At 48.3% G+C, this 27,171-nt stretch overlaps 2 protein-coding genes and 1 long non-coding RNA gene across 9 annotated transcripts in view; 1 reads left to right on the top strand and 2 right to left on the bottom strand.

Moving 5' to 3' along the window:
* The window catches only part of Wbp1l (WW domain binding protein 1 like), a 60,780-nt gene extending 47,720 nt beyond the window's left edge, over positions 1–13,060 (bottom strand). The window contains exon 1 of one of the 2 annotated variants that reach the window (XM_031390585.1): positions 12,857–13,060. In XM_031390585.1, coding sequence (XP_031246445.1) covers positions 12,857–12,946 — 90 coding nt within the window. In that variant the 5' untranslated portion in view covers positions 12,947–13,060. The other variant, XM_031390582.1, reaches the window with a different exon arrangement.
* A 4,864-nt stretch (positions 13,061–17,924) lies between these two features.
* Sfxn2 (sideroflexin 2) overlaps positions 17,925–27,171 on the bottom strand; it is a 21,818-nt gene continuing 12,571 nt past the window's right edge. For 5 of the 6 annotated variants that reach the window (XM_031390577.1, XM_031390581.1, XM_031390579.1 and 2 more), the window contains 8 exons: positions 24,758–24,833; positions 24,449–24,534; positions 22,583–22,643; positions 22,229–22,295; positions 21,526–21,575; positions 21,181–21,230; positions 20,380–20,427; positions 17,925–18,115 (listed from right to left, as the gene is read on the bottom strand). In XM_031390577.1, the coding sequence (XP_031246437.1) occupies positions 18,016–18,115; positions 20,380–20,427; positions 21,181–21,230; positions 21,526–21,575; positions 22,229–22,295; positions 22,583–22,643; positions 24,449–24,534; positions 24,758–24,833 (538 nt within the window). In that variant the 3' untranslated portion in view covers positions 17,925–18,015. The remainder of the gene's footprint in view (positions 18,116–20,379; positions 20,428–21,180; positions 21,231–21,525; positions 21,576–22,228; positions 22,296–22,582; positions 22,644–24,448; positions 24,535–24,757; positions 24,834–27,171) is intronic. The other variant, XM_031390580.1, reaches the window with a different exon arrangement.
* On the top strand, positions 20,876–23,007 carry LOC116103956. The gene is made up of 3 exons (XR_004123639.1): positions 20,876–21,388; positions 22,064–22,183; positions 22,626–23,007. It is a non-coding gene; the product is annotated as an uncharacterized LOC116103956 (long non-coding RNA).

The following is a 27,171-nucleotide window of genomic DNA, read 5'->3' as shown; positions in this document are numbered from 1 at the left end:
AAAAAAAAAAAAAAGAACCAGAAAGAGACTGTGCTAGCTATTTGTACATAAAATCAAAAATATTAACTCGCTTTTAAAAAACAGTGAAAACTGCAGAATCACATCCCCAAAAGGGTAAGTTCACAGTGTATGAATGGCATCTTAAGAAAGCTCTTCTTCAGAGACAGTCCTCACCTCATTTCTGTATAACAGAGCACAAGTCGGGAGCTGACAGGTTCCCACGGTTCAGCACTACGGCCAAACTGGACGACAGACCATTCTCCCTCCTGTCACACGGTGACCGTCCCCACTGGGGTGACCTGGCAGTCTTCTCTCCACTCAAGAGGGGTTACCAAGTACAAGAAAGAACAGCATATTTGTGCCAGCGGTGTGTGGCGTAGCTTGTTAGGCATAGGCATATAAATAATTCCCCCTTTTATCACTAGGAAACAATTGCCTGTGAGCCAGCTGTGGTGGTGAATACCTATAATCCAGAACACGGGATGCTAAGGCAGGAGGACTGCAGAGGCCAACCTGGGATACAGAACAAGTTCCAGGCCAACCTTGGCTATGTAGGGAGATCTTATCTCTAAGAAATAAATAAAGCAAGAAGGAGAATGGTGGGGATACAGTTCTTGTGGCACATGAACCTGAGGCACTGGCCTTGGGGACTAGGAGTTACCTAAACATTCTTTTTTTTATGTTTTTTTCGAGACACAGTTTCTCTGTATATAGCCCTGGCTGTCCTGGAACTCACTCTGTAGACCAGGCTGGCCTCGAACTCAGAAATCCACCTGCCTCTGCCTCCCAAGTGCTGGGATTAAAGGCATGCGCCACCACTGCCCGGCTACCCAAACATTCTTAATCCCTCCACTGTGGAGGGTGCTCACTGAGGTCCCTGTGCTCAAGGGTAGGCACTAAGGGAATCAGGAACGTTAACACATGGTTGTCCCTTCGAGATATATATATATATATAACCTGTTAACAGCCCAGAGGTTGGGAGTGGGTTAATAGCCTGGTGACCTTTGCAGTATATTCGGGGCCACAACTGACCCTGACTATGACCTTGTTAATCTATAGAACTTATCTCACAGAAGGTATCACATGTAGTCAATCTATAGAATCCATCTTTACGGGAGATGCCACAGGTCCAAGAGTTCCGATGTAGTCATGCCTTAAGCCTTACTGTGCACGTGGGGTTGAGTTATTTATCATAAGGAAAGTTCATGCTGCATCGTGCTGTGCTTAAACAGGCCTGGAATAAACTACTTGGGGTCAGACTCCCCAGGTTTGAATCCACATTGGCTACTGTGTCATGCTAGACTGAACTACCTTGCCTCTTGCTAGTCTCGACAACCACCCTACCCCCAGGTACTCCGCTGAAACCAAAAGCTTCTGGTCCAAGAATAGCGAAGTCTCAAGACTTCCCCAAAGGAGGGTCAACACTGAGCATCTACTGTGTGGCAGGGGTTCCCACGGTAACTAAGCAACATGCTGCTTATCCCATTTTACAGATGAGGAAAACAAGTCAACTAACTAGCTCAAAGTTCTATGGAAGGCGGGGTAGGGCTGATTTCCAATGCAGGTAACGGGCTCCTGAACTTGCTCTCTTAGCAATGGGCAAGTGTCCCCACATCTTTGATAACACACACACACACACACACATAAAAATGCCTGGAGCTGCTGGGCAGTGGTGGCACACGCCTTTAATCCCAGCGCTTGGGAGGCAGAGGCAGGCGGATTTCTGAGTTCAAGGCCAGCCTGGTCTACAGAGTGAGTTCCAGGGCAGTCAGGGCTACACAGAGAAACCCTGTCTTGAAAAACCAAATAAAAAAAAAAGATGCCTGGAGCTGGGCAAGGTGGCTCATGCCAATAATCTCAGGACTTGGAAGGCTGAGGCTGTAGGAATGTTTCAAGTTCAAGGCCAACCTGGGCCAAGAGTGAAACTCTGAAGGAAGAAGAGGAAGGAGAGAAAAGAGAAGGGGTCAGAGAGGGCCTTGCTGGCATACTTGGGGAGGGAACACACAGACACATGACAGACTCGTGGCAACTGGAGCCAGCCTCCACTCCCTTCCCTACTACCTGCCTCACATCATCCAAGCACCGCAAACCACTTCCTTAGCACCTAGGCCAGCTTGTCTGGCCTTCAACTACAAGCTTGCCGTCCTTGAGTGACCCTGGTCCTTGTCTACGGGAATTGTGAACTGTAGACAGGAAGGAGGCTGGAGCTACACACACGAGATACAGCAGGCCTCTGGGGAAGTTGACTGGAATTGCCCCAAGCTGCCAGCACTCAGGGTCAGAGGCTTGTCCACAAGGGCACATGGACAAACAGGTGAAGTGAAGAAATGGGCCTTTCTCCTGCACATGGAAGTAATTAGGCCATGTATACCCCACTGGTGGGGCTATACATAGACAGGAAGACAGCAGACACTTGGAGAGCAATGCGGCCCTACACCCCATGTTTTAAATGTATCATATAGCTAACCCTACTGTTCTCAATTCTCTGTCCAGGAATTCAAAAACACAGAAAGAAACATGTTACTCTATAGAGTAGTTAATAAAGCAACAGGCATTTTAAGAGACCAGAAGGCTGGAGAGATGGCTCGGTGGGTCAGGCACGTGCTCTGTAAGCAGAAAGACCAGAGTTTGGATCTCCAACCACACCACAATTTCGTTACATAAATGATTTACATATATAAATCACTATTTATGAAAATTACTTTATATGTGAAAAAAGCGTGAGGCAGGTGATATGGAGGTTGGCTCCAACAACCACAGCTAAGTCACTAACTCCCCTCTCCCTCCTTCAGCAAGGCCAAGTCTGGCCCTTCCTTTCTTCCTAAGCAAATCTCTCTCTTACTATGCAGCAGAGGCAGAAAGGGCACCAGACAGACGCCAAACCATATTCTTCCACTTTGTGCTTTAAATAAGATTTCTGTATTATCTGCCATGGTTACAAGCATGGACTTATTTTGCAGAATTAAAATCATCGGTATAATGAAAAAGGTCTCTCAAAGCCCAGAGAGCTGGGAGAAGGGCAGCCACGGTCGACCTAGGCCAAGCTGGACAGCTACGGCTTGTTTTCTGTTCCCAGCACCGGCAAGGACAGCAAGATGATATGTACACTCACAAACAATAAAGGAGCAGACAGGCTGAATACTACCCACCCTAGTCAGCTCTATATTCCAGTCCAAACGAACCACACAGAGCTGAGCAGTAAGCTTCAAGTCCTCTGTTGTCAGGGTTGGGTCAGACTGTCAGGTAGAACTTGAGAGGAAGTCGGCTGTGCTGCCATCCCTCCCCCTTACTCCCTAGGGAGCACTCAGCGCCCTTCCCTCGGAGCTTTGAGAGACCTTTTCTCCCTCTACTGATGATTTTAATTCCACAAAACAGCACAGGCACACAACAATGGAAGATAATGGGTGACGCTTGCCTTTAATCCCAGCGCCTGAGAGGCAGAGGCAGGCAGATCTCTTTAAGTTCTAGGCTGGCCTGGTCTACATAATGAGTTCCAGGACAACCAGGGCTATGTAGAGAGACCTTGACTCAAAATAAACAAAAATTTTAGATGAACAAGATAACCCAGAAGATGGAGCCCCAAAACTACTGTGTAGCAATGTACACAGAATGATCACTTTCTCCAGGACCACAGGCTTCCAAGCTGAACGAACCTGTAATAAGAGAGTTACGACACAAGGCGCCTCTTGCTGGGTATTTGAAAATCAAGCTAGACATGTTTTTGTAACTTCGGTCTGGGACCCGCCCTTCCAAACCACAGATTCTTTTGATGCCTTACACTCTATTTTCACCTTTTCCAAAACAACTTGTGAAAGTTCAAGTCTATAAAATTCTCGAGTTCCTGAATCAAAACAGCTGTGGCACTGACATGGGGTGCTCACCCAAGCTGGCCTAGTGGAGTGGCGCACACTTTTAATCCCAGCATTCAGCAGGCAGAGGCAGGTGGATCTCCCTTGAGTCTGATGATGCCACCCTGGTCTACAGAGTTACACAGTGAGGTCCACGACAGCCAGGGATACGCAGTGAGACCTTGTCTCAAAACAAAGCCACACACACACATGCACGGATACACACACATGTGCCCACACAGGCACAGGCACACACGCGCATGCACACACACACACACACACACACCTACCTCACTCATTCATTTTCCCACAGAAGAAAGTGTAGTATGAATAAGAAGAAATCCAAAAGTAAACAAAACTGAGCTGAGAATGTCACTGAGTAACCAGAGTCCCCTTGCTCCCTGCAGGACCCAGCAGTCTGAGAAGGTGACCTACGTTAACCCCACATCAGGAATACCCAACAGTGGCTCAACAGGCACAGGGCTCAACTGCAGAGATTCTCTTCCCCTTCCTCGACCTCCCAAGTTGTAGCGTCCTGAATTTCTCTGTGGTTGTGGTTCTCACACCCCACGTACAGTTCGGGCCAGACTCAGCTCCACCTAGTGGAACTGAAAAGCACCCCACAGCAGAGCTGTGGGTCTCCAGCTAGCACAGTTCCTGTCACTGATAAACAAGGAATCGGGGCCCCACTGGTACCCAAGATGGAAAATGAAGGTTGCAGGTGACTCTCCAAATTAGTGCTAAGAACAAAGGCAGGCAATGGAGACATCCTCTCAGGGGTGCGGCGGCCAGACACTCAGAGTAGTTGGAATTCTGAACCCAAAGCTCTCCAGAGTGTCCAGAGCACCCATAAACAGTTGCCTGCAGGTTCCAAACACAGGCCAGTTGCATCCCCAGACCTGACCGGAGGCTTGCCATTAGACTTAACCCTAAGCCCAGGAGATTTGGCCTCCCCTGAAGCAGAAGCAAAGACCACTGGAAGGTTTCTACAGGCAAAATGTGCGAGAACAAACCAGCGATCCTATGGCCAAAGACAAGACAAACCCTGGCACGGGGAAAGGAAAACGCTGTAAAAACACGGCTTAGTTTCGACTTGGTTATGGGACCATCGAGGACACTGAGAGAAGGAAGTAACTGGCCACTGGGCTTTTACTGGGGTAAAACCAAATTATGTTCTGGAACGGAAACCACAAAGGTAGATCAAAGCAAGAGGGAAGAAAAGTTCAAGACTGGGTGAGAGAGGGGGTGGGGTGGGGGCATCACCTGCACACTGAAGCAGAAACCATAGAGTTTCGATCGTGTGTTTGATGCTGGCTGACAAAACAAAGCTGTCTGGTGAAGGTCGTCACTGAGGGCACTGACTGGGAGCGCATTAGCGCTTTAAACTGCCCCATTTAAACTCGCTCTCCGGCAGCTTGGAAGGCCAATTCACCTGCTAGGCCTACACCAAGTTCCAAGACTCTGACTTCTCAAGTGCGCCTGTGTGAGCACGCTCGCATGCACAAAATGAATAAACGACTCAGTCAGTCATTAAAATCTGTCTATACAGACAGACTCATGTCTGTAGTCATGCAATCCACACACTGCTCCTCTTGGCCTAACCTCAAACTCTGCAAACAGCACATGCTGGAAACCCACAGGGCTTCCCTACCTCAGGCTAGACAATCCCTCATGAGAGGCTATCCTGAGCAGAGTGGAAGAGCCAGGGCACTCCTGGGTTTCACACGAGGCATGGTAGCTACACTCTCAACACATCTCCAGACACTGACAAATGTCCTCTGATGAGGCAAAAGACCGCCCTGAACTGAGAATCCTCACCATGAGCAGCGGTCTACAAGGGTAACCAAGAGGAAAATCCTAGTTCTAGCCGGGCGGTGGTGGCGCACGCCTTTAATCCCAGCACTTGGGAGACAGAGGCAGGCGGATTTCTGAGTTCGAGGCCAGCCTGGTCTACAGAGTGAGTTCCACGACAGCCGGGGCTACACAGAGAAACCCTGTCTCAAAAAACCAACAAAACAAAACAAAACAAAACCCTAGTTCTAGTATACAACAGACTCAAGCAAGTCAAGTTAAACTCCAGACCTCAGTCCCTGGAGACACTCGCCACTACCTGGAAAATGCCATGCTCTCCAAGGAGCACTGGCTGTGATTACTGTTTAGCCACTAAGCGCACTCTGGAAGTCTTCTCCATGCTGTACTTCTCTTTCACATATCTGTAAGGTTTATGCTAAAGCTCTTCTCATTTTGAAGAGGAATAAATTAAGAAAGTAAATAACTCACTCAATAGTGTCATATTTGGAACTCAGATGGCCTGACCACAGGGCCCAGGACCCCATGACCTTACCACAGTTTTGGGTTGTATCAAACCCACACGGTGGATGCTATCAGATATTCACTGCCCATTATGTAATCAATAACTACATGGGGGCTGGAGAGATGGCTCAGCGGTTAAGAGCACTGACTGCTCTTCCAGAGGTCCTGAGTTCAATTCCCAGCAACCACATGGTGGCTCACAACCATCTGTAACGGGATCCGATGCCTTCTTCGGGTATGTCTAAAGAGAGCAATGGTGTATTCATGCACATAAAATAAATAAATAAATCTTAAAAAAAAATAGCTACATAGATTTTTTATTTCCATTTTTGTAAATGTAAATAAAATCTACATTGGGTGTAAAGTAAATGGCATACCACTTTGGAACGCAGTCTGGCAGCTTCCTGAAAAGTTAAGCCAGAGTTCCCAACTAACTGACTCATTAGGTATCCACACACAGCTGAAGACATAAGCCAGTGCAGTCTGTACATCCAGCACTGGGGAGACTGAGGCAGGAGGACTGCCATGAACTGCACGCGTCTTAGCCACAAAGTAAGACCCTGTATCAAAAAAAGAAAAAAGGAAAAAAAAAAATCAAGGGGCTACCAAGAAGGCTCAGTGGGTGAAGACACGCACCACTGAGCCCAGCAATCAGGGTTTCACCAACAGGACTCACCCGTAAGATGTCTGCAGGTCGTCCTCTGACCTCCACACCACTGTGCCCATGCACACATACACACCCACATGCACGCACACAGTAAATGAGTAAATGTGGGAGAAAACCTAAACAGTGCACTTATGCAAACACACCTCCACCACTGTTCCCAGTGACATTAGCCCCGCTAGCTTCAACGTGGAAACAGTCCAAACGACTGGTTAATAAATGGATAAATATGGGGCCATCCGTGCTACAAAGAGAAACAACGTGGGGCCACGGAGGTGGCTCACTGAGGAAAAACACTTCTCTATAGCCAGGAGGACCTGAGTCAGAACTCCAGCACCAATACGACATACTGGGCAAAGCGTGAACCTGACAGCCTGGCGCAAGCTGGAGGAGACAGGCAGGTCCCAGGAGCTTGTTGTCCAGTGAGTACAGTCAAGGCGAGCTTTGGCTCTGCAGACCGTCTCAAGGCAGTAAGATGGAGTGAGAACCTAGATCTGGATCCCACGTGAGTGTGCGTGGGGTCAAGAGCCACATATTCACATGACGCACCACACACATACACCACACAAAAAGAAATAAAGAACTGATACATGCTACAACCCAGGGCAACCATAAAGACAGTACGTTCAGTAAGACATGCCACTCAGAGTCTGCATTTGATATAAAATGTGCAGAGCAGGTAAACCCAGGGGCACAGTCATTGGTAGTCACTGGGGGCTGGTGGGAGGGAGGTGCCATGGGGCAGGACCAATTTCTTTTGGGCTTCCTTTTGAGGGAGATGAAATATTCTAAAATGTTAGAGAGCAGCAGTAATTTGGCTACATGATTCTGTGAAAATAAACAATATAGAAGGCTTTTGGTGTTTTTGAGACAGGATCTCACTATACAGCTTTGGCTGGCCTGAAACTCATGATGTAAACCAGGCTGGCTTTGTATTTTATGGAAGTTTTAAAAGGTGTGAAAATATGATAAAAATGATATATAAGGGCTGGTGAGATGGCTCAGCAGGTAAGAGCACTGACTGCTCTTCTGAAATAAGTTCGCAGGGCGGTGGTGGCGCACGCCTTTAATCCCAGCACTTGGGCGGCAGAGGCAGGCGGATTTCTGAGTTCGAGGCCAGCCTGGTGTACAGAGTGAGGTCCAGGACAGCCAGGGCTAAACAGAGAAACCCTGTCTCAAAGAAAAAAACTAAAAAAAAAAAAGTCGTGAGTTCAAATCCCAGCAACCACATGTTGGCTCACAACCACCCATAAGGAAATCTGACACCCTCTTCTGGTGCATCTGAAGACAGCTACAGTGCACTTATTTATAATAATAAATAAATCTTTGGGCCTGAGGGAGCGGATCGACTGGAGTGAGCAGGGTTCCAGAGTGAGCAGAGGTCCTAAAGTCAATTCCCAACAACCACATGAAGACTTACAACTATCTGTACAGCTACAGTGTACTCATACACATAAAATAAATAAATAAATCTTAAAAAAAACTGATATATGAAAATTTAGATTCAGGGCTGGAGAGATGGCTCAAAGGTTAAGAGCACTGACTGCTCTTCCCAAGATCCTGAGTTCAATTCCCAGCAGCCACATGGTGGCTCACAACCATCTGTAATGGGATCTGATGCCCTCTTCTGGGGTGTCTGAAGACAGCAAACGTGTACTCACATACACAAAATAACTATTTTTTTTAAAAAAAAAATTAAGATTCAGTTTCTTAGTTATTTTAGCCAAAATCTGAGGGCTGGCAGACAGGCGCAGGTATGACTAACCACTGAGCTCCCAGTGCAGGCAGAGGTCACTTTCAACACCACAGAGTCCTACTCGACTCTCAGCCTTAGACAACAGAAGAACATCCGCACCCTGCGTCCTGACGGCTTTCCTGTCCAGCTCATCCTACTTTCTGACTCTGTACACCTACACTCAAAGCTTCTGCAGAAACCATCCCTCCATCACCGTTGCTCTCCAGTTTCCCTCCCCGACCACTTCTGACCCAAGTTCCCTCCTGTACAGCGAACTTCTCAGCAGTCTAAATGCTCCAAAAACTTCCCTAGCAGAGTCAAATGCCCCCTCTTCCTAGGTTTGCACCTCCACTTCAAAACAATCCCTCTGGGTTATAATTCAATGAGCCCCCATTCCCAGATCCTTGAGGTAAGAGATTCTGTCCCACCTTTGACAGTTCCCAGAACCTGCTAGGGTCCAGAAATGTCCATTAAACCAAATCCAATAAAAAGGTAAATTACAGGAACTTTCAAAACAATTTTTGATAAAATGCTCACTTTGGAATACCAGTCTAAGAAAATCAGGAAATGGGCTAGATAGTAAACCAGACGGTCCTACTATTCTACGGGAATGTGATAGTGACTGCCCTGAAATACTATTTATAGCAATCAGAAGTTCAAGGTTATCCTTGACTGTACTGCAAGTTCAAGGCAGGCATGGGCTACCTGAGACCCTGCCTCAAAATAACGGGAGAGAAGATGGAACACACGGCATGTGGTACTTCCTGCATCCTAGTAATCGGCGATGGAGGCATGAGCGTCCCAACTGTGCATCCTCGGGGTGGAGACGTAATTCTAAACTAAAACTAAAGCCCAGGAGGGAAGATATGAAATTGAGGGGTGTGGCAAGAAAAGCAGGGGCCTAATCAAACTCAGTGTTGAGGTTGACGTAGAACTCTATGGATGGCATCTGTAGGTTGCACCAGACCACTGGCTGGATCACCTTTCGGACATAGACATTTGTACTAAAAGCGTACTCTTACCAACACGGTCAGGCTGGATCTACGTGGCACCAGAAGGCAAGGCCACGTTATCTTAAGCATAAATTAACCGGAGAAAACAAATGCCAAGGCCTTCCAGTTTGCAAACTGAAGATTTTTTAGGCTTTTCAGATTCAAGGAACCCCATCTATTGAGTCACAATGCCCCGTGAGAGAGTTACACAGATGTTCCTATCTACAGGGGTCCCTAGGCAAATGAACTTTCCTGGCCTAATGACAAGAGACGACTGTTCAATGAAGTGCTGGTAAAAGGAAAAGCCATCTATATATGTATATATACATATATACGTGTGTGTATGTATGTATGTGTGCATACATATATATATATATAATAGATCCATGAATATTATATATTAGATTTATATAATATTAAATGTGCATGTACAATAAATGTTCATAATGGTGTACACCTGTAGCCCCACACTCACAAGCTGAGGCAGGAGGATCACAGGGAATTCGAGATCAGCCTGGCCAACATACTGAGTTCATACTGGCTAACAAGACCTGTCTAAACAACACCCCCTACTCCTCCTCCATTCAAAACAGATCCTCGCCAGGTGGTCGTCTAGTGGTTGTGGCATTACCCTGCTAAGCCCAGCAAAAAATGCATAAATAAATGGAAAAAAGATGGTATTTGACAGATCCATTTCAGGGAGGGCGATACAGGGAGGTACCCACACCATTTCTACACAGAATTCAAGGTGCCACCCGAGTGATCTGGTCCCTGCAGAAACAAAGGCCTGAGACCGCTCCCTGACAGATGTTCTATCTGTCCCCTTTCCGATCTGTATGGACCAAAACCCCAACGAAAACCCTAAATTGACCAAGCGGTGGTAGATTCAAAGTTAATAATTATATTGCAACTTCCATTCCAAAGGTTAAAAAACAAAACACCAATTTCACCATAGCTATCTGGTGTGATTGATTGGACCGGAGGACTCCAAGGGTAAGGGGTGTCATGGGAGTGACGTAGAGAGAGGCCAGGGAGAAGTGAGCAGCTCTTCACGCAAACTTTCCCTCTTGGCAGGAACTGTATGTAACCAGACAACAGCAGCGGTCAGTGCTAGCACCCAACCAAACGGAACAAAGTACAAAAGCTACCTTGTCCCCAGAATTAGTCTTAGGAGTGCCAGGACCATGGTAAGAACACAGTCTGTGATTGGCCAGCTGTAAGCAGAACCTTACACGGAAGGCCCCCACCGCCCCCGGGCTGCAGGACCATTTTCCAATCCTTTTCCTTAAAGAAGTGGATCTGGTTCCGACTAGCAACCAGCCCAGTCCCAAAGGCTCCACACTCCAAAATCAAGTTCCCTAACAAGATGATTGAAGGACTACAGGGAACAGCCCTCAGAGGCATCCACAGAAACAGAAAGGCAACTTCACTCTGTATTATGTTCTGCCTGTACCTTACGATCATCGCCAGTCCTGAGGCTTCTCTAGGAGACAAACGTATCTCTCCTGGCAGCTGATGGTTTTAACTAAGAAAACAAAGAACCTAAACAAAGCCAAAAAGCTAAAGGGCCTCATCCCTAGGAAGGAATATATGAAAGATCATAAAATGAACTCGCTCATTCACATATTATCTCCCAGATGATATATTCCCCCCAACCCGCCCTGTTAAGATACAGCAGCAGATAAGCTGATAAATAAATTGTAGTGTATACTTAAAGGGGAATATTATTCGGTCACAACGTGGATGAACCTTGAAAACATGACGGAACGTGAAAGACGCCACACATCCTTCAGCAATCAGCACACACGGGATGTGCAGAACAGGTAAAGCCACAGAGACACAATGCTGACTACTGGCTGTCAAGGGCTGGGGTTGGGGGTGGAGGAGGTGTGTGGGAGGGGTGGAAACAGGGAGTAACTGGTTAATAGGGACCATTCTTTGGGATGATTCAACTGTTTGGAAGTAGATAGCGGTGGTGGTTGCACAACGCGGAACGCCACAGTGATTCACTTTAGAACTGTTGATTTTGTTATGTGACTTTCAATTCACTTGAAAAATCTATCAAATTGCAGAGCTTGGGTGGCTGAAGGAGGAGGATCTTGAGTTCAAGCCCAGCCTGACCTACATTGCAAGATCCTGTCTCAAACAAAGCAAAACTCGATTATTTTCAGGCTTGGGGTTTGTTTCTTTGTTTCAGGAAGAGGATACTCAGGAGCAAAATAAGATATGTATGATACGTATGTGAAAGGGCTGCCCTTGAGCTCTAAGGGGAAAGGTAAGAATTCTGCTAACAATTCCTGCTCTTCAGCGTGACCTGAAGTGAAGTGCTAAGCTGTACAGGCTGTCCCTGGGCTGTCTGTGCCTGTGAGTGCTTTTCTGAAAAACAGACAATGATGGGAAGAAAGGAAAGAAACCAAAACGACAGAAGCTTTGCCAAATTTAACAGGGGAGGGGTGAGTCCCCCTACAGCACCCCACCCAATCTGGCACCAAGAGTAACGCTTCAATTAGGGTTTCGAAATGCCAGCCCAAGCTAGAATCAGCATAAGCGAGCTTCTCGTCCTGGACTAAGGAAGAGCAAGCCACCCAGCAAGAAAAGCTAGGGTGCTCCATTTGCTGCCGATATTGGCATGGGAACCACCCTTTGCTCAAAGGCCCTGAGCTGGCTCGGATCAGCACCAGTGACTTCTTCCCAGGACAGCTAGCCTAACAGCACGGCCTTCTCACAGCTCAGAAGTGCCCCTCCTCCTGAGGGGTTCCTACTTCATCCCTCCCATCTCCCAAGAACCTTACCTCCAACAACAGCCCACCAACGTGCTATGCCTTACAGCATTAAAAACGAGAGCCAGGATGCCCTCAGAACTTTTCCTTTGTCCAGCCTGAAATAAATAATCCTGCTGAGCCCTCCTCCCTCTGAGGCCAGCTCAGTAACCTGCGATCCTTGCACACATTGGTGTGCACAAAGTCTCTGGCTCCTGACTCGACTGCGGAGCAGAAATAAGGCCCACACCCGCCAGTGTGCACCGATATCCAGGAAGAGTCCTCCAGGGCACCTACCATACCTACCCTCTCAAAGGACCCTCGAGTCTCCTGGCACCATTGCCTTTGCCATCTTCTTGACATCCAACTCGTCACAGGTGTCCCTCAGCTAAACATCAACACTCCCCCTACACCCTGTCCGTGTTAGCCATGGGCTTCCCTCCCGAAAGCACTCCACTCTTTGCAAACAAACCTCTTTGAGACCCCCTTCAACCAGGCCTCGACCGCCCCAGACCCCCAAGCTAGCCCAGACGCCCTCCCCTTACCTGCGGGGGCTCAGCCCTCACTGACAGGGGGCTGGGCAGCGCCTGGAGGAGCAGGAGCGCCATGCCACCCAGGAACCTTCTCCTCTCCATCCCCTCCTGCTCCTGCTCCTCCGCCACGGCGCCGCCACCCCTCCTCCTCCCTCTCTTCTTCCCTCTGCTTCCTTCTTCCCTTCTTTTCCTGTTTCGCTCTGCCCTCCCGCTTCCGGCTCGGCTCCACCCCGCCCCAGGCCAAGGCCCTCCCAGATGCAGAGGAGGGTCTCCAGCTCCCGCGCCTCATTGGCGCCTACTTTTCGTCCATTGGTCAAGATAGCTGTGTGTCAAACACTAGTCCCGGCCACCCTCGTGCTAGGTGACTTGGCCAATGAAAAGTGGGAGGAAGCCGGGCCATCTTGAATGCTGCGGGATGTGTAAACGTGCGGAGCGCCCCGCCCCGCAGAGAGTGGCGGAAAAAGCAAGAGCTAGGGCCACGGCCACCCGGATGCATTGAAAAGGGTTACCGCGTTCGGCCATTTTGAGTGTGGCGGAAGTGTTATGTTCCCACAGTTAAGGAGAGGTAAAAGAAACAAAAAGTGGTGAGGTATGATTCTAAAGCATACTTCCAAAGAGTAAAACAATTGCAGTCTATAAACCTTCGGCGCTTTTTGTATTCAAGTACAAGACGCCCTATTATCAGGATCCCGTTTCCAAGCTCACTACCCAAAGAGCAGCTTAGAGTCATTTGAGTTCCCTATTAAATAGCACTTCTATAAGAGATCGTGCTTTGCCACCCCAAGTTTCAAGGACAAAACTCGTATGACCCTACTCAGAAGCAGCTCTGATACCCAGCAATCATTGCTTCATCCATGTTTTCTTCCGGCTAAATGAAAATGGCTTCCCTATGTCCCCTACCCTCTCAAATCCACATCCACACACACAGTACTAATCCACACAAACCCACACATCACTATGTAGCAGCTTCAATTTGAGAATACGTGTTCAACCGGGTGGGAGGATGTATCACTCTGTGGTAAATGGCTTGCATGGGCAAGGCCCGGAGTTCAGACCCCAATATGGGTCGTAAGGAACAGAGAACAGGAAGAGATACAGGGAGGAAGAGAGGGAAGAAGAAAGAAATAAAAGATTAGACTTCAATTAGCTACAGGATGTATTAGGTTAGTTTTGATGTAGGGTCTCCCCGTGTTGCCCAAACAAGCCAGGAACTATGTAACTCAAGCTGCCCTCAAAGTTGAGTTAGTAGTTCCCATACATAGCCCTCCTCCTGTTCCTTATAACTGCCTTTCAACATCCCACAGCCAATTCAAAGAAGGCAAGACGACAGTAAACGGATGAGGGGTTGGCAGAGGGTGGGGGTGTGGTTTTCTAGGAGGGCTAGTGAAGGATTAGTGACAACTGTACCACTTTGTGACTGGACTGAACGTTACTAAACCATACAATCTAAAGGGCCAAATTTGGCTAGGCTGGGGGTGCACAGCTGTAACCTCAGCACTCACCAGTCTGAAGTGAAATGATGAGAGTCCAGTATAGCCTGAGCTCCGTCAAAAAGAAAACATCAATATCATGGTGTCTGAGTTCCACTTTACTTTTCAAGTGGGTGTGGGGTTAAATCGCAGCTGGCATCTTGGCATGAGCAGTCCTTTAGGTCGACACAGCAGCATTCCAGCCTCAGGCTTCGCCTCAAACCTATAGGCAAGAGCCTTTCCACCTGTTTTCACAACATCTTCAGGTGACCCTGGTGTACATTTTTCCCCTTTGATGCAGGGCTGGAATGTGCTATGTAGAACAGGATAGACTCAAACTCATGAAGATCCACCTGCCTCTGCTTCCCAAGTACTGGAATTAAAGGCACGCCCCACTGGCCCAGTATACATGTCTAAAAGTCACAGTTGCAGGATAGGGGAGGCATGTTAAAAGTCTACATGTCACATGTACAGTGTCTGTCACATATTCTAGTTTTTGTTTTTTTCTGGTTTTTCGAGACAGGGTTTCTCTGTGTAGCCCTGGCTGTCCTGGAACTCACTCTGTAGATCAGGCTGGCCTCAAACTCAGAAATCCACCTGCCTCTGCCTCCCAAGTGCTGGGATTAAAGACATGCGCCACCACAGCCCGGCTCTAGTTTTTCTTTTTATAACCCATTAAGAAATGTAAAAATAATTTTTGTTCCTAAGTGTACAAAAAGAAAAAAGCCACCCAGAGAGCAGTGAATTTGACTGCTAGGGCTCACCAATTCCAGCCCTAAGGCAATACATATCCCACTCTGGTAGGCCTGTGGAGCACCAGCAACCAGCACTCTGGTAGGCCTGTGGACTCTTCTCCATTCTTTTCTTTCTTTCTTTTTTTTTTTTAAGTATAGAATAGAGTTTATTTAGGGCATGGGGAGGGGAGTTAAGAGGGTAGCAGAGGCCGAGAAAGGCAGAGAGAAGGAGAGAGTAGAGAAGTAGGGGCCGGCCATGACCAAGTGGAAAGACAGGGAAGGGAATGGGGAGAGGGGAGAACAAGGGGGCAAGAGGGATAAGGTAGAGAAGCAGGAGTAAGAGCTCTTCTCCATCCTTAAGGAAATCAGACAGGCCCCTTACAGTTGTGATATCCTCACGTACGGCAAGGCCACACTTTGTCCGTAGACCCTGCTTTCCATGGAAAGTTAGTAGCTTAGCTTGCAGACAGTGCTTCATGTTCTTTCAAATCGTTTATTCAATTCATAATGGCACGTTTGAACAGAATCAGCAATCTTGGCAGACAAGACACATATACACACTGCCCCCAGGCAAGACAGTCCCCCAGAGGCTCAGGAATGAGAGGGTACTGAAGCGGCCTTCTGTGCCTCCTTGGGCTGTTGGCCCTGGTGGAGGTGTCCAAGTGACGCTCCCCATCCCACCAGCACTCAGCAGTCTTTGGTGTGTGACCTAATAGGCTGAGGAGGGAGGCCGGCAGGAAATCATCCCACTGAAATGCATGGCGGGTGCCTTCACTCGCAGTGAGGGACTTGGCTTGTAAAACAGAGGAGGCAACGACAGGAGAGATCTCTCAGCTAAAGGCCCCAGAAGTAGATTTGGACATGATTTTAAGACAGAAGAGTCATTTTTCAAAGGGGCAGAACTTGGTGCCCTGCATGACTTCGGTTTGTCCCTACACTTTTATTTTCCTTGGTTTTTCCAGACAGGGTTTCTCTGTGTAGCCCTGGCTTTCCTGGAACTCACTCTGTAGACCAGGCTGGCCTCGAACTCAGAGATCCACCTGCCTCTGCCCACCGTACAGGATTAAAGGTGCATGCTGCCCTGCAGCCCCTTACATACTTTTAAGGCTGTGGTCCTGGTAGATTCTCACTCAGATGTGCCTAAGTCCTCTCTAGTATGAGACCCAATGAATGGGCCAAGGAAAGGAACTATTTGTCCATGGTCTTTGTTTTTTGAGGTTTTGTTTTGTTTGTTTGTTTGTTCTTTTTTAGTACAAATAACTCCAAGGGTCTGAAAAACTCAAATCTAGCAGCATCCCCAATGAGATAGACCAATCAGGGCATAATGGGGAAGAGTAGAGATGAGTCCCAAGAAGGTTCACATTGCTCCTCCTCCTCTTTCTGAATAGGGAGCTGGAGAGATGGCTCAGCAGTTGAGAGCAGTGGATGCTCTTCCAGAGGAAGAGCACTCCAGTTTCAGAGGATCTGACATGCTCTCTGGCCTCTGAGGGCACTACATGCAGAGACATACGTGAAGGCAAAACACCCACCCATAAAACTTAAAAAATGATAAAAATCTTTTTTAAGAATCACACAGTTAGCCAGGCAGTGGTGGTGTATGCCTTCAATCCCAGTACTTGGGAGGCAGAGGCAGGCGGAATTCTGAGTTCGAGGCCCGCCTGGTCTACAGAGTGAGTTCTAGGATAGCCAGGGCTATACAGAGAAACCCTGTCTCAAAAAAAAAACAAAACGCCGGGCGGTGGTGGCGCACGCCTTTAATCCCAGCACTTGGGAGGCAGAGGCAGGCGGATTTCTGAGTTCGAGGCCAGCCTGGTCTACAGAGTGAGTTCCAGGACAGCCAAGGCTACACAGAGAAACCCTGTCTCAAAAATACCAAAAAAAAAATAATAATAATAATAATAATAATAATAAAAGAATCACACAGGTAAATGGTTTCCCTTGCTTAGGGAGAAGAATGCAGGAGGAGAGGAAGGGATTAGTGTATCTTCTGTCCTGACTGGACAAGAATCACACACTTTCTAATTATTCTATACTGTGTGAGCATCTCCCAGACACCAGCAACCTCATCTGAGAAAGCCTCAGCTTTGGGTCCCAAGGGTCAGGGGTCAAGGTCAAAGTAGACAGAATACCTTGTCTTTGTTTCCTCCCTCAATTTTTTGAGTCAGTCTCTAACTCAGGCTATCCTGGAATTCCCTGTGTAGCTAAGGCTAACTTTTGAACTTTGGGGGGTGCATGTGGGGTTGTTTATTTGTTTTGGTGGGGGGGTTGTTTGTTTTTTTTTAATTTTTTTTTTTTTTTGAGACAAGATTTCTCTGTGTAGCCCTAGCTATCCTGGAATTAGCTCTGTAGACCAGGCTGACCTCAAACTCAAAGCTCAGCCTGCCTCTGCCTCCTGAATCTAAAGATGTGTGCCACCACGACCTGTCAACTTTGAACTTCTAATCCTCCTGCCTCCACCTCTTAAGTATAGGGATCACAAGCATATAAAACTATGCCTGAATCATATGGTACAAAGAATTGAATCCGGAGCTTTGTGAATGCTAGGCAAACACTCCCAACCAAGGTACACCCCCAACCACCTTGATCCCCTTTTGAATTTTTCCCTCTGGAGTCCAATAAATTAGGTACCTATAAGTAGCAGAAGTAGTACAAAAAGCAGTGGCGCACACCTTTAATCCCAGCACTTGGGAGGCAGAGGCAGGCGGATTTCTGAATTCAAGACCAGCCTGGTCTACAGAGTGAGTTCCAGGACAGCCAGGGCTACACAGAGAAACCCTGTCTCGAAAAAACAAACAAACAAACAAAAAGCAGGAACCATCTCCCCGCCCAAATAGAAGCTACTCTATTTCCCCATCTAGCCTGGCTTTCAGACCTTATTGCAAAGAGGAATGTAGACACAGGTATGCACAGCTGCCAGGGAAAGGTGGTCCACACGGCGTACGCAACGGTCCCTGTAGGCACGGAGCACTCAGAGACCCTTATTAAAGTAGACGAAGAGGACCTGTTCTCCATACTTGGCCTTGATGGTGTCCCGTAGCTCGGGCTCTAGATAGGAAACTGGTAATTCGCTGAAAAGAAAACCAGAAGTGGGTTATGAGGATGCTACTAAGACAATCAACAATTTACCCTGAGAACAAAAGCCCACCCATATGTCACCTCTAAGAAGTCCATCCTTGTTAGCATGACCTGTCAACTTGACATGGCCTAGAGTCACCCAAAAAGAGAGTCTCAACTGAGTAACTGTTTTTATCAAGGTGATCTGTAGGCACGTCTGTGAGGAATTGTCCTGGTTAGTGGCTGATGTGGGAATACCCAGGCAGGGCGGCACCATTCCCTAGGCAGGCGGCCTTGGGCTCTCTGAGAAAGCTAAGTATGAGCCTGTGTGAACAAGTCACCAAGCACCATGCCTCTATGGCTTCTGCCTCAAGCTCCAGTTTGAGTTCCTGCCTTGCTGCCCTGCCCTGCCCGACCCTGCCCTGCCATGCTCTGCCATAGATGTACTAGCCAAATAAATCCTTCCTCCCCTAGGGAACTGAATCCTTGAAAGATTTCACACAGTCCTACAGGATGAGATGGAGTCTGCTTAGAGGTCCTTGGCCCTCTAAACTCTGCTGTCACTTCAGGACCCTTGAGGGGCTGCTGCATTTTTGTCCCTCTTTCCAATTTAGCCACATTGAATAAAGTCTCTTCTACTTTCCACAAACAAAACAAGAACAACAAAAACGGGGCTGGAGAGATGGCTTCCAGAGCACGCTAATCCAAGTCCCAGCAGCCATGTCAGGCAGCTCAAACCCGCCCTTGCCTCCAGCTTCAAGGGATCCAAGGCCCTCTGCTGGCTGCTGCAAACACCAGCACACAGAGACACATAATGGATAAAACAAGTCCTTCTTTCCCCAGGTAGCTCTTAGTCACAGTGTTTGCCCTAGCAGTAGAATGAAACTAGGAGAGACCATTCTAATATTTGAAAATATCACCCATTCTGTGTGTGTGCATGCATGTGTATGTATGTGCACATGTGCGTGGAGGCCAGAGATTAACATCAGGTGCCTTTCTCAGTTGTCGGCCATTTTATTTTGGGGGAAGGGGGGACACAGTCTCTTACTGAACCTGGAACTCACCCATGCCGCTAGGCTGGGCCAGTCAATGAGTTTCAGTTCCCATGCATCCCTAACTCTGGGGTTAGAGGCACACCCTACTACATCCAGCCTATTTACGTGGATTCTGAGTGATCTAACTTAGATTCTAGGGTTTGCATGGCAAGTACTTTACCAACTGAGCCATCTCCCAGGCCTTTTCTTAAGTTTTTTGAGACAGGGTTGTTTAAAAAACAAACAAACAAACAAACAAACAAACAGTTTTTAACTGCCTCTGTTTGCTAGGGTCCATCCATATACCCCAGGCTAGCCTTAAACTCTTATTTTTTTTTTTTTTAGATTTATTTATTTATTATGTATACAGCATTCTGCCTGCGTGTATGCCTGCAGGCCAGAAGAGGGCATCAGATCTCATTACAGATGGGTGTGAGCCACCATGTGGTTGCTGGGGATTGAACTCAAGACCTCTGGAAGAGCAGCCAGTGTTCTCAACCTCCGAGCCATCTCGCCAGCCCCTAGCCTTGAACTCTTGGTCCTCCTACTTCAACCCCATGCCTCACCCCCAGTGTGGGATTAAAAGTTCAGTTCCTGGTCTTTACAGCCAAAATTATTATTGGTCTCTGTCAGAATAAACGTCACGTTTGACCTCTGCCTCATCTACCTGGATGGACTACAGAGTTAGCTTTAACATCTGTCTTCTCTACCAGTCTATAAGCATAGAGCTCAGGACTCGGGAGGTGACTGCCAGATGGCCATGATCCCACACAGAGGGTCACAGACAGCTACACCTGTCTTAGGACCAGCCTCCAGCTGACCCCAGGCTGACAGTCCTGCTCCTCATCTCTTCTCCCACCCTCCCTTCCAGGAAACACAAAGGAAGGAAGCAGAAGTACAAGCCCACGCAAAGACCCACATACAAGCCAGAGTGAGCAAAATAAATGCCTTATTCAACTTTTAAGGCCAGATCCAGGCAGAAGTGGCCTTGCTAACATTAAGCCGGCAGGACAAGACGCCTCCTGTTGTCCCCCACCATGTCTTTAAGGCATTGCTGAGAACAACCCTTCTTCCTGGCTTCACCCCCAGTCCCTCAGAGTCCTGGCTGGTGTGCCATCCGCCCAGAGTCAGAAGGCCAGAATTTAGGCAGATCTACTTTCCTGCCCATCCTTCCCTCTCAGCAGTCACTCGGGAGCAGCAGCAGAGTGTTTGATAAAACTAAGCAGGAGACAAATGGCCGATACCATTCCTGAGGGAAGAGTCCACAGGCCACTGGCACCATGAAGAGGAGGCTGCAAGAAAGGAGAGGAGTGTTAGGGACATGTCCCAGAGGCCTGGCCACACCCTCTGTCCCCAAGCTTACACTCCTGACATGCCTTCCCTCCAGCCCTTCTCTACTCCCTGTTTTGAGACAGGGTCATCGTGTAGATCAGGGGCAGGAGCTGGCTGAAGTGGATCCTGAACTACTGATCCTCCTGCTCTTGCCTCTGTTGGGAAGACAAAGCTGTGTGCCACCACCCTGGTTGGGAATTGAACTCAGGGTCAGGTGCGGACTAGCCAAGCACTCTGCCAGGGAGCTATCATCCAGACAATTTATCCTGACTTGGTGATAGACATCTGTGTCCTTCCCCCCAACACTCCAACCTCCACTTCACACCTGCAGTCAAGTGGGGAAAGAGAATAATGATGTAACTAAGGAGATGGAACTAAATAACTGATGTAACTAAGGAGAGTAAACTGCACACTGCGAGGTCACAGGCGCCTGCGCCAGCCACCCAGCCACGCAGGGAAAGGAACGATCACCAACAGGGTGCAATCAATGACACCCGGGTCAGCAGCAAGCCGCTAAGAACACAGTGTGCCATTTGTTCTGTCTGTGAGGCTGAGATGCTGACAGTTCCAACCAACCTCTGCCTCCTCATTCTTACTTCCTCTCTAAACCCTCTCTGGACCTGAGGAAGAGGGGGCCCTGGGAAGAGCCCCGGCTCACACATCTGGGTGTTGCAGCCAGCAGAGAGCCCACGCCATCAAGAGGACATACTCACAAGCAACCACACAGCAAGACCTGCAGCGGAGCGTGCAGCACTTTCACCTTCTGCTCACAGAAAAGGAAAAAAAAAAAAACAGAGAAAGCAGCCCATGAGGGACTCAGAAGGGCAGAGCGCACCCTATGCCTACCCTACCAGAAGAAGCTAGAGGCTGGGACCTGCCGCCCCGAGGAGAAAGGTGTTCTCCTGGCTCTCTGCAGACAAGGTCAGGAAGCCTGTTCTCACATATGAAATAGAGGCCGGTAAAGGCTGGCACTGGCTCTGCTTGAGTAAGATGGGGTGGTGGCTACCGGGAAGGACGGGAGGGCCAGTTTCTGGGGCGTAGCAAGGAGAGTGACCTACCTTCATCAGGGGTAGTCTCTCCAGCCTCTCCATGATGACTGGCAACAGGACTGCAAGAGACAAGCGGCTGAGAGGGAAGACATACTCCCCAAGCCCACGACTGCAGGCAGACCACAGCCCGAGGGAGGAGGGGCTGCAGGCAACCACAGCCCGAGGGAGGAGGGGCTGCAGGCAGATCACAGCCCGAGGGAGGGGGCTGCTATCTCCCCAAGACTCTCCAGAAAATACTTGCCATTGGGAGAAAAACAGAGACTGCACAGGCACCACTACACAGACTCTCCCCCAAGTCCCAGAGAAAGAACACTTCCCGAAAATGTGCTCACCAACAAAAGGCAGACACACACCCCTGGACCCGAAGCACCCTTCTCAAAATGAAAACTGCTCTGCAGGCTCACGCAAACGCATTCGTATCTGACTCTGCAATACGCCCCTGCTGGGATCCACGGTGGTCCATTGCCTCTGCCACTGTCTCCCAGATACCTCCCACTATTGCTCAGTATTATTAGCTAAATGAAGTTAACTTGCTCCCCCAAATCAGATGACCTGATAGAAATCGGAAGAACATGTGTGGGTCCCCTGGGCTGTCAGCACTCACAGAGAGCTTGAGAAGATATGGTACCTCTCACTTGAAAGCTGAAGTGACCAAGGCCTCGACTAGGTATTCAAGGGTCCCCCCCAACATACGAGGTGTTCCCCATCTTACTCATGCCAGGGGCTGCCATGGTGATCCGAGAAATAACCACTTGTGTGATGCCCACAGCCGCAGCTCTCTGGGGGCAGAGAAGAGCTGTCAGGGGTCACTTACCCAGTGTGCATGGGCTGCACTACACAGGTGAAGGGGGAGTATGGCCAAGTCTGAGCAGGTACAGGGATAGATGGACCCTCCAGGAGCCAAATGTTCTTACCCAACCCGCCCACCTGAAATGATTTGGGAAGTCTGTCTGAACAAATAAACGGGGGTGAGGATGGGAGGGTGCCAAACCTGTAATGGCACCCAGGGCATGTGTGAGGCCATCTAGGAGGGACAGGGTCTGAGGGGGAAGTCTCCTCTACTTACCTGAGAATGGCCAAGCTCATTTTGGTTCCTGTCCTTCACACAGATGCCCTGGATGAGTTCCCTAAACAACAGAAGTTTCTAGACATTAGGAAGTAGGTGCAAGGAAGCTGCCTGGCAGGTGACACCAGCTCCAAGGACTGATGCAGGGGGAAGCCCCCTCCTGCAGCCTGGCCCTTCGCTCTACCTTCTTCATCCCAGTGGATGGTATCTCAGAAGTGATCCTGAGCAGAGGCCAAGAAAGCCAGCCCTGGATCCACACTGCTTCAGCGGACTCCCAAAGCTGTAGGTTTATGTTTAGGTTTATTGAGAATGGTCCTTAACTCTTCTAAACCTCAGTTTTCCTCATGTGGAGAATGGGGATAATTCTGACACCTACTTCATGGAACCTAATGAGAATTAAATGTGCTAACGGCCAAGTTCTGAGACCAGTGCCTGACTTGGTATGCATTCCCCAAACAGTAGCTATTCTGTTTAGACAAGCTCTTGGCGTCCCTCAGTTGGAGACCAGGTAGATAGCCACACTCATTCATCTGGGAAGCTAGGCAGAGCAAGCAGTGGAGTGGAGTGGAGAGATGTCTATTCACGGCACTCTGCACTCTTGCTACAGGGGCTGCTGTGGCGAGCCTACATCTGCCAACAAAATGTGCCTGTAGTTACAGACAACGGTGGCAATGGTGGCATCTAAGATACCCAGCCCTCTTATGACACCTGCATTCTAGAAAAATACACAAAGGAAAAGGAAGACAACTGAAACTGGGCTGAGGACGGCGCTCAGTAGTCACCCTGGCTAGTGCGCTTGACGAGCCTCCAGGCCCAATACCTAGCACGCGAAGAGAAAAAGTAAAACAGGTATAAGAAGAAAAAAAGCCATTTCTGGAAGTGCAGAACTATAACCCAGCACTCCAGGGGCAGAGGCAGATCAGTGCAAGCTCTAGGCCAGCCAGGTCCACACAGTGAGACACAGACCGGAGGCTAGGAGCACACACTGCTCTTACAGAAGAGCTCAGTTCAGTTCCCAACACCCACATCAGTTTCACAACTGCCTATAACTTCAGCTCCGTGGAGATCCACTGAGTCCAGTCTCTGTGGGCACCTGCACTCACATACACACACATACACATGATTAAAAATAAAATCTTTTGCCAGACAGTAGTGGCGCACACCTTTATTCCTAGAACTCAGAAGGCAGAAGCAAGTGATTCTCTGTAAATTCAAGGCCAGATTGGTCTATATAGTAAACTTCCAGCCAAGGATACAAAGTAAGTCTCTCTCTGTCTCTAAAAGAGAAAAAAAAAAAAAAGACTCTAAAAAGAAGACAAGAAGCAAAACCTGTGAGATACAACCGGCTTCTGCACCACCTTTTCTGAAAAGCTCAGTCGGGCTCTGGAGGACATCTGCCCCCTCCCCTCGCTTCTCAGAGCAACTGGATACTGTGCTAGCTAGCGTTAGATGCTCAGTTCTGCCAATTTCCGCCAGTAAGCTATTCTGAGAGTTTGGGAAGTAGGCAGAGTCTACAGCTCTAACAGGATCTAAGCTTTAGGGATAGACCACTTACCTAGCATGCACAAGGCACTGAGTTCAATCCCCAGCATGAACAAGAAAAAAATGACTAGTCCACAGGTCCATGTTTAACCACCCCACCCAACACCCAATACACTAGATTTGAATCACCCACTATTCTTTAAATCACCCACTATTCTTTGGGTCCTTACAGAGGAAGGGTCCTTGAGGCCCTTTCAAAAGCTGGGCCCACTGGTCTTCTCGGTACTGCCCAGTCCCAGGAAGCTGGTGGCTCACCGCCTTGGCCTCCTTCCCATCCCTGCTAACCCTGTAATGGAGATGGAGAACAAGGCTTCCTGTACTCACTGCTGTCGCATCATTGGGATATTGACACAGTTAGCGGCAGCCACAGCAGCAAAAGGCACCCATCGGCCCACCAAGGGTGGAGCTCTCTGTTGAAGGCAGGGAACAATGGAAGTTATTGGAGCTCACATGAAGATGGGTAGAAAGGCTCCGGATTATCCAGGAAGAGAGGCAATTAAACGCTGCCAGTGACATAGGTCCAGACATCCACTCTGGAATCCTCAAACTCCTGTGAGCCGAGAAAGCTGTTTTCTCTGGAACTCTGCTGCCCTCTGGTGGCCCCTGTGACCACAGCTCCCCAGCTGTACTTACCTTTGTCCACATGTTCATCCCCACTGCAGTGGCCACGGCAGTGGTAGTAGCTGTGAAGTAGGAGAGGGCCATCTGCCTAGTGAAAGAGAAATGCCACATGGATGAACGTGGAGGTGTTGGGAGTGGTGTCACAGTGGCTCAGGCAAGGCCAGGGGCTTTAGTGAGAAACTCGGGTAATTGGACTTCAGGGCTCATTGTGAACCTGTCTCTAGAACCGTCTCACACATTCATTCCCCATCACTCAGTGCCTAGCACTCTTGGTCCTGTTTCAGTGCATTAAACACCACACTTTTTTCTGTGTCAGAACCAATGTACATTGCTGCTCCGTGTTTAAAGAACCCTCCTGGCCTCCTACATGTTTGAATCCTTATGTTGGCTAGTTTTATCTCAACTTGACACAAGCTAAAGCCATCTAAGGAGGGACCCTCAACTAAGGAAATACTTCCAGGTCAGGTTGTAGGGAAGCCTTTAGGGCACTTTCTTAATTAGTGATTGATGGGAGGACGACCCAGCCCATGTGGGTGCTGCCATTCCTGCACTTGTGGTCCTGGGTTCTATAAGAAAGCACTCTGAGCAAACCAGAGGGAGCAGGCCAGTAAGCAGCACCCCTCCACGGCCTCTGCATCAGCTCCTGTCTATAGCCCTGCTGAGTTCCCACCCTCCCTGCTGTTGGTGATGAACTGTGATATGGAACTGTGAGTGAAGTAAACCCTTGCCTCCCCAAGTTGCTTTTCGTGGTGGTGTCACCACAGCAATAGTAACCCTAGCTAAGACAACACTGATCTTTCAGAACCCAGCTGGATGCCATCTCTGCAGAAGGGACTTCCCAAGGGGACAGTCTGAACAGAGCTCCACTGCTGTCCTGTCCCACCACTCATCTCCCTGACAACAGCAACAGCAGCCAGGGTCACTGCAGATTCTTCCATGTGTTTGGTTTGGTTTGGTTATTGAGCAAGATCTCAACATGTAGGCTGGCCTTGAACTCACAGAGATCTGCCTGCCAGCCTGTTAGAAGACCTTTAAATAGAGGCTGCTATGTCTTACTCATCAGGGCCTCTCAAGCCTCTAGAACCTTGCCTGGCACATAATTAACACTCAGCAAACTTCTAGGACTACATAGATGGCTCAGTGGTTAAGAACACCCAGATTCAATTCCCAGCTCCCACACCCAATGACTCTAAACACCTACAACTTCAACTGGAGGGAATCTAACTCCTTCTTCTGGCTTCTGCACACACATGTGGCGATCAGTAACAAAACACACACACACAAACAAAACTAAATCTTGAGGCATGAGAGGTGGTTCAGTGGTTAGGAGAATTGTTTTAGTTTTGGTTTTAAGACAGGGTCTCACTACATAGCCCAGGCTGGACTGAAACTTACAGAGATCCCCTGCCTTTGCCTCCTGAGAGCTGAGATTAAAAGTGTGAACCACCATGCCCAGCTTGGGTTTTGTTTTTTATTTTTAAATTATGTGTATGTACATGTGTGCATGCATGTACGGAGAGGTCAGATACCCCTGGAGCTGGACTACTAGATCTAGGCGCTAGGAGCTGGACTTAGAAACTCTGGAAATGCAGAGCATGCTCTTAACTGCTGAGCCATCTCTAGAGCTCAAGAGCACTGGCTGCCCCTGCAGAGGACCCAGGCTGTGTTCCCAGCACCCACATGGTGGCTCACATCCATCCATAACTCCAGTTCCAGGGGATCCAACGCCCTCTTCTGATTTCTGCAGGCACCAGGTACTCATGAAGTACACAAAGAATAACACAAAACAAATAAATCTAAAAAGTAAAAATAAATTTTTTTAAAGTCTTTTTTTTTTTAAAGATTTATTTATTTATTATATGTGAGTACACTGTAGCTGTCTTCAGACACACCAGAAGAGGGCGTCAGATCTCATTAAGGAGGGTTGTGAGCCACCATGTGGTTGCTAGGATTTGAACTCAGGACGTTCAGAAGAGCAGTCAGTGCTCTTAACCGCTGAGCCATCTCTCCAGCCCCAAATTTTTTCTTTTAAAAAGAAAAAAATATATCAGTCAAATGAATGGATATTTGAAAATGGTCTGGGGAAAAGACATTCTCAGTTGGTCTTAATATTTCAAACACTGAGAGGATAGCCTGGCCACCTGCCCAGATTGTCCCCACTCAGAAAGAAAAGACAGGCTGGTGAGATGGCTCAGCGGGCAGGAGCACCATTTGCTCTTCCAAAGGTCATGAGTTCAAATCCCAGCAACCACATGGTGGCTCACAACCACCCATAAAGAAATCTGGTGCCCTCTTCTGGTGCGTCTGAAGACAGTTACAGTGTACTCATTTATAATAATAAATAAATCTTTAAAAAAAAAGAAAGAAAGAAAGAAAGAAAGAAATTAAGAAAGAAAGAAAGAAAGAAAGAAAGAAAGAAAGAAAGA

Source organism: Mastomys coucha, unplaced genomic scaffold (genome assembly GCF_008632895.1).
Source record: "Mastomys coucha isolate ucsf_1 unplaced genomic scaffold, UCSF_Mcou_1 pScaffold21, whole genome shotgun sequence".
Classification (NCBI taxonomy): Eukaryota; Metazoa; Chordata; class Mammalia; order Rodentia; family Muridae; genus Mastomys; species Mastomys coucha.
The sequence above is the reverse complement of the archived record's forward strand: the minus strand, read 5'-3'. Positions and strand labels throughout refer to the sequence as shown.